The sequence below is a fragment of the Echiichthys vipera genome (assembly GCF_963691815.1).
Source record: "Echiichthys vipera genome assembly, chromosome: 3".
Taxonomy (NCBI): domain Eukaryota; kingdom Metazoa; phylum Chordata; class Actinopteri; order Perciformes; family Trachinidae; genus Echiichthys; species Echiichthys vipera.
In genome coordinates, this window is record NC_139828.1 from 20,341,254 (window position 1) to 20,362,667 (window position 21,414).

Consider the following 21,414-nt stretch of genomic DNA (forward strand, 5'->3'; position numbering starts at 1 on the left):
CTCCTTTTCGGACGTATGATCCATTTAGGCTACCTATAAATATGTTTTATGACACTTTTTAAATATTTTTGGTTTTGCATGTTTTGGGTTTTTATGTCGTGTCCCACTTGTTTTTTATTTGTTTTTTTAAATGATCGAAATAAAGAAGAATAAATGAAAACTGGAGTCCTAATGGATTAGATCATATCTAAACTAGTCTACAGGACAATGTCATGTTGAAGACAAACGCAAATCCTATTTAAGGCGTTTAATCATGTCTGGCATTAAAGTCTGAATACTTTATATCAATATAAATCTGTAAACAAAACATAAATAATTCCATTTTGGTTTAATTCGGTCAGTTGGATTTCTGTTTTCTATCCAGTGTGGCTCAGTATCTTTACTGATTGTTATTACAAGAATATTATATCATATCATGATATTTTAGCCTAGATGTTTTAGTGTAGCCTAGTTAAATAACATATAGGCTACATTTAGCTCGGTTTACTTAATGTTAAACACCATTCCTAAACATCAGCTGTGTCTGTGCAGTCAGATTGCGGTAACTCCCTCCCATTATAATCCGTCACTGCCCGGCTGTGCAAAGGGAGGGAGGGTGTGTGTATCCCGCTGAACGCCACGCTGTGGTCTTTTTTTAAAATTGCATGTGTGATGGAGGCTCTTGATGGTGCTCCATCAAGAAGAGAAGTGTGCATCAAGTGGATCTGGAGTTGACAACAGATGAGTCGCAGGAGCAGGAGCAGAGAGATCCGTGCATGACAAGACTTCAACACAACGATCAGGATGATTCCCTGTCACGATTATGGATTTAATTCGCTATCATAATTTTAAATTACTTGCATGCACAATTCTCATCCCATCACTGTTTGTGATAGGTGGTAAGTGACTGCTTCTTCTTCTCTCGTGGCTCCTGGGTTTCTGTTTTAACTGAGTGTTTAACATGATTAGGCTTCTTGTTTGATGTGATCCTGTGCTGAATAATCATCATATATTCCATGGTTCTCAATAGGCTTTTTTGCATTTTGCCACAAAATGAGTTGGTGTTGCATCCCATCAGTTCCCCATTAAGGATACATAGCCTACATTTTCTCAAATCTGGAAGTAGGCCTACACCACTATTTCAAAACATGTTTGTTTTATTTAAACCATTATTAGAAGTTTCCTTCGACCTTGGAATAAAGTCAAACAGCGTACAGATTGATACGCACTTCTGTGTTTTAAATTTGCATCTTGGAATTGGCTTGCATTTTAACCAGTCCATGCTTGGAATATGAATTAAGACTATGAGAGTTGGCATCATTGCCGTTTGTGATTTCTACACATTTTCTAAGGACAAAAAGAAATCTAACAATGGGGGGGGGGGGGGGGGGGGGGGTTGCATAGTGACCCATGAGGGGTCCGAGGATTGGGGGGGTTGGAAGTGTGTGGATAAGTGATGGTCTGGAGGGGAGGCACTATATGTCTCTGTGGCTCTAACACCCAACGATAACGTGTCTTCTTATCACCACTGAAACAAACAGACAGATAAACCAGCGACATGCATCTGTCAGGTGCCCCACATGTGCCATTGGAGGGCCTCCAGATAGGGCCAAACAAAGACCTTTGGATGTAATTTGCATTTGAAAAAAGCCTTACAAGCTGTGGGAGGGGATGTGTGGTTGGCTGGAGCTGTGTCTCAAATAGGCAACAGGCTTGTTGAATTCTGCCTCGGGGGAATACTAAAAGACCAGTGGATTCAGTAAATAGCAAATCTTACAACAGACACCACCTGTCACAGTTTACTAAAAAAAAATTATATTGTTTTTTTTATTAGTGTTTCTCCCCAGTCGTAAGAGTCTGTGTTTTTGCAGGCGGAACATAAACTGCTGCCACATGCCTCTAATCTGGTCTGAATTTGATGGTTCATCCTCGTAGAGGTAACATAGGCATATGGCCAGAGCATCACCATGATCTCCATGACACCCCCGGGGCTCGGCCGATACCTTCAAGTCCAAGTCTAGACATATATAAGCTGCTCCTGAAGAACTCTGCCCAACTGTCTGCGATATTTATTGACCTCTGCCAGTGATAGAGGATTGGCGCCTGAGTTGGTGAAGATGGAGAACCAAGTGTAATTGCTCTCTTCTACGTCTTCGTGGTCTGCACTCAGACTGATTGTGCTCTTGAAGCATGATTACTGTGCGCAATTATCATCTGTGAGGTTTATTCTTGGAATATCTCTTTTCATATCAATGTGGCTACATTTGTGGCCCCCAGCTGCATAATAATGTTGTATCTTTCTTGCCATCATCATGCAAAAACGCCTCATCTAATAGAGGCAACACTCGTTCAGCTGATTTGAAGCCTCTTTTATGTGGCACCATGCCTCTGTGGCCCAACATGCACATTCCTTGGATTACAAGGATCATTGCCTCTGAGCTTGTCCCATTTGTTCTGCCTGCAGTATGGCAATTTTGAGATGCCTCATGGTCACTATTTCTTTGATGTTTTTTTTTTTTGCATATTTAAGAGCTGTAAGGGGCAGGTGTCAAGGTAGACATGATTTATGATTTGAGAGTCATGAAAAGTGACGAAATAAGCAATGCATCATCATAGGACTGAGGTTCTCACTAAGTTTGGTTTTCACGTCACTGTGAAACTCTTCAACCTTTTAGATAAGAGCTACAGTGATGCATCAGTTAGTTGCCAACTAAGAAAGTAACTATTTTGATAATCATTTTAGTTCTTATTAAGTCAAATTCTCTGATACCATCTGCTGAAATGTGAATATGTTCTTGTTTCTTTACTCTTAATGACTCTCAAATCATGTATCATGTCTACTGAACCTTGAGACCTGTCCCCTACAGCTCTGGCATATGCAAAAAAACATCAAAGATAAATAGCGACCATGAGGCATCCCAAAATTGAAAAAATTGAAGCAAATCAACAGCATCAGCTACTAGTTTATAAAGCTAGTCATAATTAATAAACACATTGTCTTCCGTGACCCGACCCCGAATAAGCGGATGAAGATGAGATGAGATGAGATGAGATTGTCTTCTTTTACAAGAGAAATCTGGTGCAGTTTGCATGTATAGTGAAGTCATGAACTCTTCTTTAAAGTTCGGATTATGTGGACTATTTAATTATCAAGCGCAGTAAAAGAATCTCATTCGATTTGTTTTATTATGAAAGATATGGTGCAGTCGTGCCTCGTCTATGATGAGATGAGAAAAAAAATGTAAATTAACAACAAAAATTGGAGTAAAATGGGTTACTTGAGTGACTAACATGGACAGTTCTCTGAAGTCTTTAAATAGAAAACAATGTTTCTATGTAAGGTTCTATCTTAAAATACTTGTTATTAATCACACAGGTTAAGCGAACTGCCCTCAGCATCCTGTTGCTTTTGCTCTGTTGACCTTTCTCATCATTACTCTGATATATTTGTAAAAATATATAATCAAAAACTGTAAAGAAGAAAGAAAAAGTGGGCTACTAAGCAAAAATAGACCTACAACATTAAATAAAAAATTGAATTAGCAAGCAAGCAAAAGAAGAGGGGGAAAAAATAAATAAGAAGAGAAACAGGTAAAAACAGCACATATTTAGAATAAGAAACAAAGTGATTAATACATGTAAAAAAGTTACATATTGAACCTTTAAGACACGCATGATTAAGTCCTACATAGTGTGAGCATGATTCCTTTTTAATTGTTGTCACTTGGAAGGATTACATGCTGATCCTTTAATTAGTATGTATAGTATGTGCTGACTGAAATGAGACCTAAATCCAGAGCTCTGGCAGCGTGGCCTTAATGTATGCTGGTTAAAACACACCATGTGTAAAAGAGTAAATGCCTCAAACCTTCGGTCGAATGCGCTCATCATGGAAATAGAATGAATGCTGAAGGAAAACAGTGGAATTGGTTACCATGGCAGCCAGCCTTGACGCCTTGAGAGGCCCTTAAATTTAAAGTCTTTGTACTGACAGCTGCTAGATTGTTGAAATCAAATCGCAGCAGAAATACCAGACATGATCAAACTAAATGGCGATCGAGAACATGTCTGCTCGATCGATGTTCATTAATGCAAACAATTGAGGCACACGAGGAGTTGTTTGGACTCTATTCTCCATGTTGTCACACAGCTTCTGCTGGAGTTTGGCCTGCTGATAGGGAACAATTTCCCTAATCTAACATTTAATATAATATATAAAAGGCCATTTTTGCAGTCATGTAGATACAACCAGATGTCCATTTTATCCTAAATCACAATACACTTGTAGTTGTAACAAACTATTGTTTTTTCCAGGACTAACACAAGTACCAAGAACAATGATGTTCTGTGATATTTCTGAATGTGATCCGTTCATAGGGGCATCTCCTGACAGACTGCCTTCGACAGTGGACCAGTGCTTTCCGAACCCCTGCCAAAACAGGGCGATATGCAGAACCCGCGGGGACGGCTACTCGTGCTTCTGTGTGCCAGGGTTTCAGGGTGCTCACTGTCAGATAAATGTGAATGAGTGTGTTTCACAGCCATGCAGGAATGGAGCCACATGTGTGGACGGAGTGGGCATGTTCTCCTGTCTGTGTTCTCCTGGGTTCACTGGTGAGTGGAAATGACGGGGTTGGGTCTCCCAAGAGCAGCTTAAGAGTAAAACTACATAATTTCAATCCTAAAACAACAGAAGTCATTGTAATAAGATGATTATGGAATCTAGTCATTTCAAATGAGAAAATTACAGTGTGAATGTGTGAATGTCTTCTGCAGTAGTGAAGGGTAACTTTGAAAAATTCAACCCACCATAACTATGTCTGGATCGTATCTTTTTATTTCATCTTATTTTATGTTTCAAACCTAAATTGTAAATGATTGATATTTGAATTTGAAATTTGATTTTGACAGGTAAAACAAATTCAGTTACTCAAGTGTCACCTATTGTGCATTTAGACAGTTTAAATCACGTCCCGCTAATTGTATGTATTTACATTAAACTTTCATTCTCACCATCTTTAAGCTTATATTGCGTAGAGATAATAAAAAATATAAGTGCAGGGATACCTTTAAGGATATATATATTGTATACATTATACTGTTTTTAGAGTTGCAAAAAGCTGCAGAAGCCTTGCTGTGAGATAATAGAGCAATCCACACATGATCACAGCCAGTACACATGAAAGCTTTTTTCATCTTTGCCCCTTGCCCTCAGTCTATACAGCAGGCTCTCTCGCCCTCTGACATCTGTCCTGCTTTGATGTTCACAGGGGCCACTTGTGAGGTCCAGATTGATGAGTGTCAATCACAGCCATGTCTCAGTGGTGGCAGTTGCCATGACTACAGCGGTGGCTTCACTTGCACCTGCCTGCCCGGTTTCCAGGGACACCAATGTGAAATAAACATTGATGAGTGCCAAGAGAAGCCATGCCAAAATGGTGCTGTGTGTATAGACGAGGTGAATGAGTAAGTGGCCCAGATCTACTCGCTGAAATTAAGAAATTGTAGCTCTTGCCAAGTTTAGAAAAGCAAAATCGTTTTGTATAGCACAGAATCCTAATAGATTTAAATGTTGAACCTGTAAACACAGCCTGAAGGAAACACTGTAAATACATTTGTGTGATTTCTGAATCCTTGTTTGTCTCAGCTACAGCTGTGACTGCTCTCACACAGCCTTCACTGGCAAACTCTGCGAGACACCGCTACCACCCTGCCTCTCTGAACCCTGCTTCAACAGCGCCATCTGCCAGGACAACCAGGGTAACTACAGCTGTGAATGCTGGCCAGGTACATGAAGCACTTTCTTTAGTTAGGTAAGAGAAACAGACCTGTTAATGGAGATCAGAGTGAGAGATAAGGAGAGAGAAATTCATTTGCAAACAGAGAATGAGATTAAAGTCTGATAGACGTTTTATAGACTGATTTTTATTCTTTATGTCATATATTGTTGAATAAATGTAGAGAACCCAACATGCCAAGTCTTGTGTGGGCTTTCTGGGTTTCCCTGTCTTTTTAACTTAATGTCTCTTCAATGTATCGTTGTTACTTTTGAACATGTGCTAAAAATAATTGAATCAAGTGAAATACAAGAGTAAGCACTCAAGCTGCATGAAGCTGCATATAAACAAATTACTCTAAATCTTTTACTTAATCTACATAGGATGTCATATGGGCTGTCAATCTTAAACAATATTCCCATCAGAAACACTGTCCCATTCCAGGGTTTGCGGGAAGCCAGTGTGATATTGACATCAACGAGTGTGGCAGCAATCCCTGCGCGCATGGAGGCCGCTGCATTGAGAGGTCGTGGCAGGCTCTGTATGGCAGCGAGCCTCTGCTGCCTGAGCAGTATGACCAGCAACAGGCTGCAGGCTACATCTGCAGCTGTCCTCTCGGAACAACAGGTCATTTTATTCTGACGAACTTAACAGAATTCATTATGTTTTACACAGGTTTGAATGATGGTTATACAGTTGTGAAAGCAGAAAGTTCTTGTTTTCTCGCTTACACAAGACTTGATCTAAAAATGTAAGTAAGACTGTGAGCTGTTGCCTGCTGAGAGTTGTGTTCTAAAAATTGACTCTCTGCCAGCCACTGGGGCCCTGACTCAGTAAGGTGGCCAAATAGCATTAGTTTAATCCCCAGGATCTGGCTTTGCTGGTCTCCTGACTGAAGCAAATTAGCCCCTGCGTTGTCGTAGAGAAGTGGACAAGGAGCAGACCTCCACTGTTATGGCATGTAGACACAAACTAATATGTTGCAGTCAGACAAGTTTGGGGCTATCCTGAGGGAAATAGTGACGACATGATGTGGACACCTGCACCATGGATTTGGGGGATTTTATTGCTTGGAACAGGTAACATCAGAAGGCATTTTTGTTTAAATATAGCAGATTATTACATATAGGAATTTAATCTGTGATTTTTTTCTTTCAATATAAATTTAATACACCTCATGTTGTTGCAGTATTTTACAGTATAGTTGATGCTCCATTTGACAAAGAACTTACTCATTGCATTCATTTATTTTCATTTGTTTACAGTACAAATTTCAAATGATGATAGCATCTGTAGCATAAATGCAAAGATTTCTGGAGACAAATACGAATAACAGAATAACAATAATAATTAAGAGGATAAAGCACGGTGTAGAGTGTAAAACACACCACAAGCGTAGATAATTTGGGTTAACACCTGACAGTTTGGCTTCAGGTGGGGCGACCTTGACTTGGCATGTGTATCCAAAGCACCAAGGAATCGAGAGAAAAACAGGAACCATGATACACATAAGAACAAGCTTTAACAAGCCATCGAAGAAAATGGGAGAAAAAAAATATAATGAACCTTCCCCCCTTAATATAGTCGGTATAAGTGTATGACTGTGACTCGTTTGCAGTAAACGGCAGCATTTCCATTCTATTGCTTACAAAAACACTAAACTAATTAACATATACAATGTTTTTAAGTTGTTTAATGGCAGCAGTAACAAAATTAAAGAGGGTTTGTGTCTTGATTTGACTTTATTGTTTTATTCTGCTAACAGGTTCCCTCTGCCAGGAGGTAATAAACCAGTGTGACCCCAGTCCCTGCCAGAATGGGGGCAGGTGTGAGAGCCATGTTGGAGGCTATATTTGCCACTGCCACAAACAGAGTCAGGATGGCGTCCTCTATGGAGGTGTAAACTGTGATGTGAGGCTGGTGGGCTGTGAGGGACATGAATGCCAGAACCAAGGCTCCTGTTCTCCCTTCCTGTTGGATGAGACTCACGGATACACCTGTTTCTGCTCACCGGGGCACACTGGACCCCTCTGTAAGACCCCCACTACCTTCTCCTTTGAACGCAGAGGCTACCTGCTGCTGCAGAGTCCCTTGGTTGATGACGTAGTGTCCTGCAACATCACCCTTAGCTTCAAGACTACTCTGCCCAGAGGGTTGCTGTTCCAACGGAACAGCGGTGGTCTGTTGGTGAGACTGGAGCTTGACGAAGGGCAGCTTCTGCTCACATTGAGGAAGGAGGCCTCTGCTGGGACTGAAGCAGAAAGCCCGAGCCAGGTCCAGGAGCTTCCACACAATGTCACAGATGGAGAGTGGCATTCTGTCGAGGTTGTGCTCAGGAGCTGGGTGATCAGTCTGACACTGTTGGATGATGCTGGGAGCTGTGGGAGCCAGTCGTGCCACAAGGTCGCCCCGGTCCATAGCACACTGGCCAGGCTGGTGGCATCTCCTCAGAACACTTTTATTGGAGGAGCACTTCAGGACACGAATGGCCCCAGTGAGGACTCTCTACTTCCAGCATTCATTGGCTGTATGCGGGATGTGTTTGTGGACTGGCAGCTCATAGTCCCTGAGGAATGGCTGAGTGACTCTGCTGTTAACGTGTCCCCTGGCTGCAGCCACAGGGACCGCTGCCTGGACGTGCCCTGTCAGAACAGAGGACAGTGTGTCAACCTGTGGCAGAGCTACCAGTGCCGATGTCCGAGGCCTTATGAGGGGCAGGACTGTGAGGAGGGTATGTTTACAGCTGTGAAATAATAGACTTCAACAGGTGGTGAAATTGGACAGTCAAATTAAGGTTGTTACAATACCAGAATGTTTAACTTCAACACTATAGTACGATACGATACCACGGCAAAAACATAGTCCATGGCACACAAAATAGGATTTTTTTTCAAATTCTTCTTTATTAACATCCTAAACACGGTGCTGGTTCAGAAAAAGCCCTGTACACATACCAACACACAGTAGATTTTCTTTTTTGTTTAATCAGATAATACACACAATATACATCACAGTATGATGACCCTGACAAGGGAAATGCAACATCACACAAAAACAACAACAACAAAGATTGGTCAAAATAAATAAATGAATAAATATATACCGTATATATAAAGACATAAAAAAGATAAAATAAATAGTAGGTTCCCTTCAATAATTCAAATAAGTAGGTTGACAGTACATTTACAAACTTAAATATATATATGGCAGGTAAAGCGTATCTATATTTGTATATAGTCTCAGTCTTCACTAGAGAAAATTCTCTCCCATTCCTTGTTATGTTGTGGTACTTTATCTGGGCTAAGGCCACTTAATATATACTATAAATTTACACTTTTAAACACTATGTTGGGGGTTTTGGGTGAAAATTGCCCTCAGATAATTAATACACTTATTCTATTGGGTAAAATATTCATTTTTTTAAGCCCATTCAAGAACAAATCTAAAAAAAAATCATTGCGAGGCAGATTTCTTTTGGAAATTATTATCGCTCCATACCATGTCTGCTTTTCTTTATAGCTTTGATTCCTTCGATACTGTCGAATGTGTATAATGCATCATTTTGAATCGTGACATTGAAAAGTATTGGAAGTATCACTACTTTTGACAACCTTAAGTCGACTGGCTGCAGCAGTGTATAAAAATAAGAGATTCTTGGTTTTTCAAAAATCTTCTAGTTCCGTCAAACTAGATATTTTCTTTTTACATACACACAAACAAAAAATGTAAGGAAAAGTTTGGGATAGCTAATCACCAAAATCAGATATGAGACTCTTGAAGCTATTCTAATTATTTGAGAGTGGAGGAAGGAGTACCAGGTGTTTCTCACAAAATGTGGTTAATTAGATAACATCCTCAGGTGCTAATGTGTAGCAAAAGATAAAGGGTTAGAGATGGGGCCAATCAAAAGCCACAGTACCGGGCGGAGACAGAGATCCTCTTATCTGACGCACTGGATTAAGGATATAAGGGATTCTATTTTGGAAAAACATAGAACATGCAAGCAAACAGTAGAGAGTCAAATACTGTGATAAATACATTAGAAACAAAATTACGGTAAGTACACTAGGAATTAATTTGTGGCTCAATTTTCCCCTGTTAGTGTTGAACAGTTCAGTTCAGTTTCTCCACAGAGGATATCTATAGCCTCTTGAGTCTATTAAAGCAGATTACTGATCGCACACAATTACTCACATGCACACAAATGTGCACACTCAGAAATATCCAAGCACATACACTTTTGAGCTTTCGTAAGTTTTTTATATGACCTGTCAGACACCATGAGTCCTCTCTGCTTTAGTTTTGTGCGTTCTCGACGTTCCGCCCGTCCTATAAGGTGACTAACCCACAGTGGAAAGTGCTGACAGTGGACACAGAACACACAGAACATGAGGGCTGGTGGCTGCTAAAATTTCCTCTTCTTGTGCCTTTTCCTTCAGTTAGTTAGTTCTGCAAAAACACAAACCTATCATAATGATCTTTAATAGTAAATCATTTGTTTCTATGCTCAGTCAGCACGGATGAGAAAAAAAGTCTAATTTTATACCCTTTCACTGAAAATAAAATATAATAAATTGTATTAAAAGTCAGCTCTTTTTGTACTTGGTGGACATTAGGTTACAGTATAGCACTCCAGTCTTTACTTGATTACAATTTTTTTTTCTTCGACCTTCTTGTTTTCACTACTGCAAATAAATGACAGCCTCTGAATTATAAAACCCTTTTAAAGATGCATGCGGGCCCAGCTGAAAAGATTTGAAGATGTTTTCCAAGTCACTTTGCTAGTTCAAGTCTTTTACCTCAAACAATTTTTTTTTCTTATTCACCTTTTCCCCTTTTGCAGAACACGTGACCGCACGCTTTGGGAATGAGGACTCTCAGAGTTATGCCGTATTCACGGTCACAGACGATCTGGGTTACGACCTCTCCATCTCCCTCTTCCTGCGCACGCGGAGGCACTATGGACTCCTCCTGGCGCTGGCCAATAACAGCAGCCAGTACCTGCACTTGTGGCTGGAGGAAGGCAAGGTCACAGTTCAGCTCAATAACTCTAAGAGCCTGAAGGCGGAGAGCGTGATTGACGATGGGGAAGTCCACTATGTTAGTGTAGAGGTGGTGAACGGTCGTATGGCGCTGTATGTAGCAGCTCAGAAACAAGGTGATGTTGAAGTGATGATGGTCAGTGTCCAAGCAGGAGACACTGTGTATGTGGGAGGTCTGTTGGACAGTTGGACGACTTCAGTGTTTGGTGGATACTTTAAAGGCTGTATCCAAGACCTTAGGATCAACAACACAAGGCTGCAGTTCTTTGGGTTGGACGCCTCAGTTAGATCGTATCCTCTGGAGCTCATGGAAAATGTGACAGCTGGATGCTCTGGGGACAACACCTGCATTGTCAGTAAAAAAGCTTTCGTTTCCTTCCATTGATATTTGTTGACTTTTTTGTCCCAGCCTTTTCTGACAGTGTCTCCCTCACTAATGACTATGAAAGCATTTAATTACAATATAGTTACATCTCATATTTAGTGCAAGGAAATCAAACAGTATTCAGTGACAGTAAGTCCCTGTATCAATGTCTCATCCTCAGACGAACCCTTGTCTAAATGGCGGCATGTGCTACTCCATGTGGGATGACTTCACCTGTACTTGCCCTCCCAGGACATCAGGACGGCATTGTGAAGACGTCAAGTGGTGCGAGCTGTCCCCTTGCCCCACAGACTCAGAGTGCAGGATGCTGAACCAGGGATATGAATGTAAGTGTCATCCAAGAGTTCAGCAGACACCAGCAGATGTGTTTTGAAACCAACAAAGTGCTGTTAAGTCATTAATTTTAAGAAGCAAGTGAAGGTTGAACTGCAAGACTCAAGGCCATTTTCAGACCAATAATATAATATATTACTATATCTCCCTTAAAAAAATGTTCAGAGCCAAGACCAAGTCCTTTCAGTGCATATGCCTAATAATAAGAATAAGAACATCAACATAAGGGACGACAACAATTCAGAGAAAATACATGCATTCACACTGCTGTATGTCAGACAGAAGGGCTTTAAATTGATGGGAAGGGAGGAGCATAGCATTTAAGAGCCACTTTCCCAATCTCAGCAGAGGGTGCTGTTACATATAAATTGGTGTTGGAGTTAAATAGAACAATTTCTATAATTTACACCTAATTAATTTATAACTAAGTGTAAATAAAAAATGGACCTAGAATAGAACCCTGCGGCACATCTTTGGTAACACTGTGTTCCACCACTGAGATAATTTGCAAACCACACGATTTAGCATCATATCCAGTGGAGTCTAGGTCAGGGGTAGGCAATTCCGGTCCTGGAGAGCCACTCAAGAGCTGATGCTTGTCACAGTTTGATTATTGTTAGACTCAGGTGTGTTAGGGTAGGGAGAAACCTAAAACATGCAGGACAGTGGCTCTCCAGGACCGGAATTGCCTACTCCTGGTCTAGGTGTTTAAAAAGAATATGAGTTATGAGAAACCTTTAACCAGAGTTTAGAATATGGTCTAGCACCTGATTGTAAAATAACTGTCAGATTATGTTATAACTTGTTAGCATGTAATAAAATGTCCTTCTATAAGGGTTGAAAATGTTGTTCGTGCCATAGATTAGTAGTAGCTGTTTTACTAGGTGATCATGTAGTAATATTACTTTATCATGTATGGGTCGTGTTAGAAAAATGTGATGTAATAATCATAATCTGGAAGTGAAAGGTTTAATTACATTTTCATCTCATTAAGATGGATCTTTTTACCAGTCACAGAATGCTAGCAATGAGGTTGGATTTCTCAAAAATCATGTCAATAAAATACTGAGCTCACTTTTGTCCCATGTCATTAGAGGTAAAGTTTGTTGCCTTAGTTACATAAAAGCCCTTAAACCCAGACATAGAGTTGTTTAGCTCTGAGGTTATGTATGTTGCCTAATCTTTGACCTTCTTCTTGGAATTGGCCATTATTGACTTAATTGGCCACTATGTAACCGAGTGATACAACATGCCTGGTAATATACTGGCCCTAATCTGCCCACATAGTACCGTCTACGTGCTCCGTAAAGCAGGATTGGCCTGAGGCCAGCTTATCCTTTTTTTTGTGCTCAGATTAGTGATGATTTTCTGTGTTTCCCGTCCTGTAAGCCACCCCTGTGTTCAGTACTAAGGATACCTGCTATTAATAGATGACCCCATCTACTGTACTTTCCTAAAATGATTACAGTGTAATCAAACGGGCAAACGCCATGCTGTAATAATGTTAATAATGTTTTTGTAATCTTCAGATCAGAAATCAGTGCTCTTGCCTAATGTCATTGTTGTGTTCTCCTCCATAAAGCCAGTACATTATCAAAAACAAGTATCCAACTGGAGTGTTAATGATGCAACAAAGTGAGTTTTATCTGTTTTTTTTCTAATCTCCTAGGTTACTCCAATGCAACTTTCCTGAATAACAGCACTGTGTTGTCTTACCGGGGAAACGGTTACATATCTCGCAATCTAACAAACCTCTCCCTAAATATACGCACACGAAAGCGTAACACAGCTATACTCCATGCAGAGAAGGGCTCAGCTTTCGTCACACTCTCCATCCAGGGTGGTTTCCTCTTCATGGAGCTTCAGAGCACCGCTGGAGACGACAGTGAGGAGGAGGAGGAGGAGGAGAAGAAGGAGGAGAAGGAGGAGGAGGCGGGGGAGGAGGGAGAGCAGGGCGTGTCTACGGTCAGCCTCAGCAGCAGGACAAGTGTTAGCGATGGTGAGTGGCACAGCGTCCACCTGTTCATGGCAGCGCCATGGGCACAAACTTCCCGGTGGACTCTGGTGCTGGATGAAGAAATAGAGGAAGCCAGCACTTCCAGGAGCCAAGGAGGTAACCTGAACTTCCTCAGGCAGGGGGTGGATATCTTCTTAGGGGGCCTGAGCCCTGATGCTGGGTGGTCCCTGACTGGGTGCCTGGGCACAGTAGAGCTGGGTGGCATTGCCCTGCCTTACTTGAGATCCTCTGACGTGAACCTCCCACGCCTGCAAGAGGAGCAGTTCATCCAGACATCACTGCAAACACCGCTTCTTGGCTGCGGTGGGACCCCCGTGTGTGAGCCCAACCCCTGCCTGAATGGGGGGGAGTGCCAGGACCTCTTCAACACGTACAACTGCAGCTGTGCCGCGGGCTGGGCCGGGCGACGCTGCGACTTCTTCACCAATACTTGCGCATCCAGTCCCTGCGTCCACGGCAACTGCAGCGTCAACGGGCGGACCTACGAGTGCACCTGTGAGTTTGGCTACGCAGGTGTGGACTGTGATGAGGAGGTGGATATGTGTGAAAAACACCTGTGTGCCCATGGAGGCACCTGTCTGCATGGGCCGGACAGGTACGCCTGCCTCTGCCCTGAGAACTACACTGGACCCCTTTGCAAGTAAGTTCAGGTGTTTGCTGGATCAACAGAAAAGCATGACAAGAGAATAGAATAAAATAGGGTAGAATAGTGGCTTTCTGGTGAGTGCAAAAGGCTTGTGGAAAATATAGAACAACAGCAGGAGAGAATTTGGCTCCGTGAACGTTTTTCAGAATTGAGTTATTTAGGAAATACAAAATACACAAATAAATGCTCTAAATTGCACAAACAAGGGGCCGCACTGCAACACAAACAAAATCCTTCAATGTAAATGTCTCCACATCGCTGCCTCTGTTCAGCATTTCAACCACGCCTGGAGTGAGCGTCTCAGATGCTGCATTTCTATTCTAGTGTCAGCCAGAAAAGGCCTCAGTCTCTGAGGTCTCACTACACAAGGCTCTCTGGTACAGCGCCAGTTTCTTTCCCCTGTCATCTACCGTTTGCCTCGGAGAACCAGCAGGGGAACGCCTCCGAGCATTTATCTTGTAAACACACATCCTCTTGCATTTCGCCTCTTTTGCACAAGGAAAACCCTTTGCAAGTGTCTCGCTAAGACAAGCTGCACATCTCCCTTTACTGGGAACATCTACGTTGTAAAGTTTTCATCAAAATTACGTCTTTTTGTTTGCATCTGTTGTTTGTGTCTCTTTCTAACCTCCCCTCCCTCCCCGACTTTCTTTCTGTTCCTCTCCAGTGAACGCATTGAAGAAATTCCGTGGTACATTGTTGTCAAAAATGTGTAAGTTTATTTTTTTCTTTCTTTCTATTTCTCAGGTGTTCTATTTGTTTCCTGTTAGATGTTCATCTCTCAAATGTCATGTACGACAGCTCCTGTTTTTTTTATTCGACTGTGTGCAACAAAATGCCAAGCAAAGCTAATATTAACGCTCCTTGTGACATTGCTTGTCTAAAAATGAGATACCCACTGTTCCAAATGAGTGACAGCTGTGGTTCAAAAATGATTCCTGGGATCTAAATTAAAACTTCACCGACAAAAAAGGTACGCTTTCCTAACTAAAAAAAGTCAGTATTTTGAAAACTGTTGTTGAATCAGATAAATAACGTTTTGGAACAGAAATGCTGTGCTTCAGGCAATCAGAAGGTTATAGTGGCCAAAGAGAAATAAATGGTTGGCTCTTTCATAAGTGTACATGTGACTTGACATCCTGCCGGTGAACAGTTGTCAATGGTCTTTAATCTTATTATCCCGGTCCCCTCTTAAGCCTTTGTGTTTCCCCTGTGGGGAGCTGCTGGAACAATACAGCTCCCGCCCGGCTGCTCCTTCTGCTTCAGACGTAAAGACGTCAACTCTGCTGCACATGACCTTCTGAACGCCTCAATACATCTAATACCATGGCTTTAAATGATACACAAACAACACATGTTTTTACCTCTTATGTCTGACTGTCTCCTACCAGACGGCCTAAGCTGCCTGTTTCTGTGTGCGGCGATGACACCAGAAACTACACCTGCTTCAATGGAGGCAACTGCACTGACCGAGACCTATCCTGTGACTGTCCAGCTGGCTTCACTGGACACAGGTAGGAAAGAAAAAGATGTTAATTATTATTAAATATTACCTTTCATCCCCTGATTTATCTACAGAACATTAGTTCAGGCAGTAGAGATAAAGCCTCTACTGTTTCTCCGCAATCTTTTTTGCAGGGGCACCGTTGCTGCATTCGGGGCTTAGCTCCGCCCAAAACGATTTTGATTAGTTTAAAGAAATACCAACAACCCAGAGACTACATTACTACATGGCTACTACTACTTACATTAGCTGGTTGGCATCAGCTGTTTCATTAACATTAACAGTCACTGGATGACTAGTAATATCCAATTGTATTCCGATTACTCTGATTTTGGGTGCCATTGTTTTGCTGCAGCAGCTTCTTCCACTATCCCAAACATCCTCCCCTGTGTGATATAGTTTTGGATTATTCACTCTACTAAGATTATTTACTTAACTACATTTTCTGTGCATGTTTTTTATAGAGATGAAACGGTATGGCCATTTCTTAATCACGGTTATGGTGACCAAAATGATCATGGGCGGTTATAAGTAATATTGCGGTATTGTTGAAATTTGCTGAAAATGTTCAAAAGGGACTGAAACACACCAAGTTTTATATTGAGATAAAAAAAAAAAAAATAAATAAAAGTGACAATCTTCGATCAAGTTTCCCTTAGCAGTCTTATAAAAACCAATATAACCACCATGTTTTCAATGATGCAAAACAAATGGGACAGTATTGACTGTGAGTTTTTCAAAGTGTGGTAATCAAACAAAACAAAACAATAATACTAACTGTCAGGTATTTTACCACGGTTTATCATTAAACTGGTAACCATTTCATCACTAGTTAATTAACGCGGGAACAGTGCTATAAATATTTGCTATAAGACATAAGTGTCTGACTCGACTGGGATTCTGTGTCTGTAGGTGTGAGCAGGAGGTGGACGAGTGCAAGTCCAACCCCTGTCTGAACGGAGGCTACTGCCGCAACCTCATCAACAGGTTCATGTGTGTGTGCGACATGAGCTACGCCGGAGACACGTGCCAGACGGACGTAAGCGACATTTACTTTTACGTGGCCGTGCTGCTGTGGCAGAACCTTTTCCAGCTGCTCTCCTATCTAATCCTCAGGCTAGACGACGAGCCAGAGGTGGACTGGATGGGAGGAAATGATGATGACTGAACGTGTGTGTGCGTGTGTGTGTCTGCACTTGTCTTTGGGACTGTTTGAGAAAGTGGATGCAGAGTTTGATTGATCATAAAAGAGAATGAATGCTGGTTTCCCATACAAAGCACAGGGGATCAGCTATTTATGACAGCACACCGCACACATTAGGGCTTTCTCTAGTTTGACGTCAGGTTAACGGTACCACTGAGCTGTTTCTGTGCCTTAAAATTATACGTTGGTCATCAGAAGCACCTTATTCAGTATAATCATTTATTATCACTTTATTTATTTATTTAAGTAGATCACAGATGCAACTAGAAGGGCACTCCATGCCCAAACTCGCAATGTTAGTGTATCCTCCCTGTGGTTTGTATACACTCAAAAAAATGTCTGGGGTTCTTCTTTGGCCCCTGCTACACACTTCCACCAACTTTAATTAAAATCGAGCCTGTAGATTAATTAATATTGTTGAATGTTGTCTTTCTTACTTGACTAGTCGTTTAATCTACAAATGTTCTCAGGGCCCGTAGTAACACATTCCAACGGCTTTGCTTTGACTAACAAATAGTCTTAAACTTAAAGAAATTCAATGAGAAATCATATGAATCCCATCTAATGAGATTGATTTTAATGAAGTGAATCTATAAATGTTGATGACAATTAATCAACTAATCGATTAGTCAAATAAACACTGAACTGTGCAGTATAGCTGCGGATTAAATGGAAGGATAGTCCTCATTCTGTGAAGCACTTTTCAATGGAACATTATAGAATATGTGTTATTTATAATGTTTCTTGTTGAAGATATCCCGTCAGTCTAGTCTGAGCTGGGTTTTGGGAGCTCAATACGGATGAATGTGTGAACTATCAAAACCAGTGTTGTAGTTCCAAAGGCACCTAGAGGGGCTAGAAGACGACAAGATGTCTCACTTTGTTCTTGATGTGCGTTCAGAGCACTGTGGTGCCTGACTGACTGACTGACTGACTGCTATGTGCTGTTTTGTAGCCAAAGAAGAAGTTTCACTCTCTAAATCTTCCCAAGTGAGGAAAAGATATTTTAATCCTAAAATTCCCTGTGGCTCCGCTTGAACAGCACCTATCAACATTCACCATGCTGTTATGGTCAACATTTCATAACGCTCTAAATCATCGTCTGTTCCTCATGGACTTGATTGTCTGTCTCTTGAGCCTCGTGCTGACATCACGCTCTATGATTCATGTATGACAATAACTTCTCGTTTGTCTGTCTGTCTGTCTGTCCTACATCATACTTTGTCCTCATGTCCTGTCTCTGTTTAAATCCAGTCTCTGTCTCTGTCTTTGTTGTTGTCAAATAAAACAAATCTCATCAGCCTTTGTCTGTCTTCTGTCCTCTTTCATCTCCCTCAACTGTTTTTTTCACTTCCGTCAACACACATTTTGCTTTCCTTTCAATTTTCATTTCCTCCATGTTCTGCTTTAGACAGACTTCGGTTGAAGGTGAACTGCCGTACAAATTTGTTCACTGATTTCCCAACTGTATATCAGTGTGTGAGTAAAGGAGCAGAGGCCATAGCCAGGTGGCTTACCGTGACCCCAAACATAGACTTGATCTCTCTTAACAAGATGTAGCATGAGTAGATCCCAGAATAGCACAAGTTCATAGACACACAGAACCAACGCTCAGTGCTACAGGGTTTGGACACTTCTGTCCATATACATTTGTGTGCTGCTGGTTTACATGACAATGCTCCAACTCATTAGAGTACTTTTGCCTAACCAAAAATATGTCAGAGCCGCAGAGCCAGCATCATTCTCCTCCTCTATGGGCCTCACCACCAGTGTTGTGGAGTTGCACTTGGCTTGCAGGTGGCTTTTTCAAATGTGAAGTAGAGGTCTTTGCAGCTTTCAGACGCTCATTCCTCAGGCACAGTTTGCACTTTACTGTGACGTTCTTGTCCTCTTCACTCACAAATTCAAAAATAATGGCGATACTGCCACGACACTAAGGCTGATCTCTCTGCCATCCCGCTTACTGAGCTACACATGCGCACTAACACAACACTCCCTCTTGGTGTTTTCTTGTTGAGCTGATGTTGAGGGATAATAGTAAGAAGAGAGATTTTTGTCAGAAAAGGCCTCGATTTAATAAACTTGCACAGCCTCATATTAGTTTCGGATAGGCTTTTAAATGCATTTTCACAAGGAACGAGGACTGTAGATATTGTTCCCCATCACTTACACTGGAAGCACATTAGTATGGTTTATTCTAAAGCTAGGATGAACAGGAGGGTTGATTGCAGCCTGAATCTTGTTTTAAGCCAGGCTTGAAAATTACCTATCCTTAAACCTATCCTGTCTGAGGGGCCACACAAGAGCTTGTGTCGATCAATGAAGCATCCATCTGTGTGTGCATGTGTGTGTGTGTGTGTGTGTGTGTGTGTGTGTGTGTGTGTGTGTCCCAAGCACAGGTAGCCCTAATGTTGAGGAATGAGGGGAAGGAAATTGGAAGTAGTTTTTCAGTGTCGGCGCTGATGTGGCCATCCTTTGAGAGAGCGAGAGAAGCGGAGAAGGAGAAATGTGCCTCGCCAGCACAAAAAAAAAGAAGCATCTGGCACTGAAGTGCAGTTTCAGCAGAGAGCTGGTGGCATTCACAGAAGTTCGGTCTGCTTCAGAAACGTATGAGGGCAGCTTATCTGGCAGGCACACACACACACACACACACACACACACACACACACACACACACACACACACACACACACACACACACACACACACACACACACACACACACACACACACACACACACACACACACACACACACACACAGAGCAGGTTGATAGTGCTGACAGCAGGGAAGCATTGCTGCCGTCTCCGTGTGTGTGTGTGTGTGTGTGTGTGTGTGTGTGTGTGTGTGTGTGTGTGTGTGTGTGTGCTCTGCTGAGGCTTCAGGGTGGCCTTGCCTTGTACCTTAGAGACTGGTTAGTTAGACATTTCCGTGTCTGTGTGTGTGTGGCAGTCAGTGACTGATGGCGGGTCCTGGCTGCAGGCTGCTCCGGCTCGCTTGTGTCACACTTGCTCTGACAGCCAACTGTGCTGCAATGACAGGTAAGCACTTTCCAGAAGTCAACAAAGAAACCTGTAGCAAGGGAAAGAAAGTGTAATGTCTACAGCGTCGAGCATGAGCTCATAAGTTATTTTTTGCCTCAGGATATGAGTGGTTGGTATTATTTTTTTATATAAGAATTATGTTTCCATGTTGATTGCTCAGTGTAAAGTTTGCTGACTGAGATTTTTTTTCTCATAGTCTTGCGTAACCTGACAAGTTCTGTTAGAGGCTTTAGTTATGAAGATGGTGTCAGCCAAAAAAATTTGTGTAACGGAGTGATACTTACAGCTGTTGTTGCCATTGGTAACCTTGTAGCAGCCACTCAGAGTGTCACGACTATCACACCGACCAGAACTACTGATGTAAGTGCATCTGCTGCTCTGTCTCCTGCTGCTGGTTAATGAATGTTTAAAAAATCACTGGGTTTGACTTGCGAGGTCAGAAATCTGTGTTTGCATGCAGGGTGATTGTGTTTCTGGTTGGTAGTGAACCTGCTTCTCTGTGTGAGATGATCAAAGGGCTGCAGGGTTGTAAGTTAAATATTAATCTTAGCAGGTTTCAAAACTTACTTTTAAAATTAAAATGCTTAATGTGAAGCAGCTTTTCTTGCTGATAGAAAAGAATCATGTGCGTGTGTCTGTATGAGCTATTTTTGGTGTGTGATTGTGTTTCTGGTGGTGTATATGCTAATGGCATCATCAGGCAGCGTCTTGTGTGTGTGTGTGTGTGTGTGATCCTCCACAGACGGCGCGTGCTCCATACAGCTCGCGGGTGGCTGCTGTGCTGGCACCGTGTCTGGTTGGCTTGGCGATAGTGGTGATGCTGGGGCTAGCACTGGCCCTTGCCAAGCTGCGAGAGAGGCAGCAGACGGAGGGAGGTTTCAGTCCGAGGCAACTTGAGGCTCCTGGTGGTCACAACCCACCTGCTGAGCCGGGAAACACATCCATCAGCACTTTGGCAGCTCGTGTGGAGCGCCTGGTGTAGTGCAAAGCAGTGAGGAGAGGAGATGCGTGTGTGTGAGAGTGTGTGAGCGTGACAAAGAGACAGAAATAAACACTGGATCATGTAAATGGGCTTCTTCAACAAAAAAAAGTAAATGTTTCTGTCTCTTTCCCTCCAGTTGACCTCTGAGGGTTTGACCTCTGACCTCTTACTGTCCATCAGTCTGGCGTCCGTCGTCCTGCTACTGGTTCTCATTCTCACCTCCGTCAGCCTGGTGGTGGCACTAAATCGCCGCGCCACCCACGGCACCTACAGCCCCAGCCGGCAGGAGAAGGAGGGATCGCGGGTGGAGATGTGGAGCATCACCCAGCCGCCCCCTATGGAGAGACTCATTTGAGATGCAGGCAGGGGGACTGTGTTTCCATGCAGGGAGGTAACGTGGTTACTGTGATGAAGGAGCTGATGCTGATAACAGATGTATAACTTAGACAATATCTGCAGCCTGCATGTGAACATGATCTCCCCCCTCACAGTACCTTCGTT

General features: G+C 42.3%; 1 protein-coding gene across 1 annotated transcript; it reads left to right on the forward strand.

The window, feature by feature from the left end:
• Positions 1-802: 802 nt before the first annotated feature.
• On the forward strand, positions 803-21,268 carry crb1 (crumbs cell polarity complex component 1; the record flags this gene model as incomplete). The annotated part of the gene is made up of 13 exons (XM_083911245.1): positions 803-878; positions 4,357-4,593; positions 5,250-5,445; positions 5,627-5,766; positions 6,201-6,383; positions 7,522-8,487; positions 10,600-11,150; positions 11,344-11,509; positions 13,186-14,173; positions 14,847-14,891; positions 15,571-15,693; positions 16,596-16,722; positions 21,050-21,268. 13 exons carry the CDS (start codon positions 803-805, stop codon positions 21,266-21,268), a joined length of 4,017 nt encoding a protein of 1,338 aa, XP_083767371.1.
• Positions 21,269-21,414: the final 146 nt, after the last annotated feature.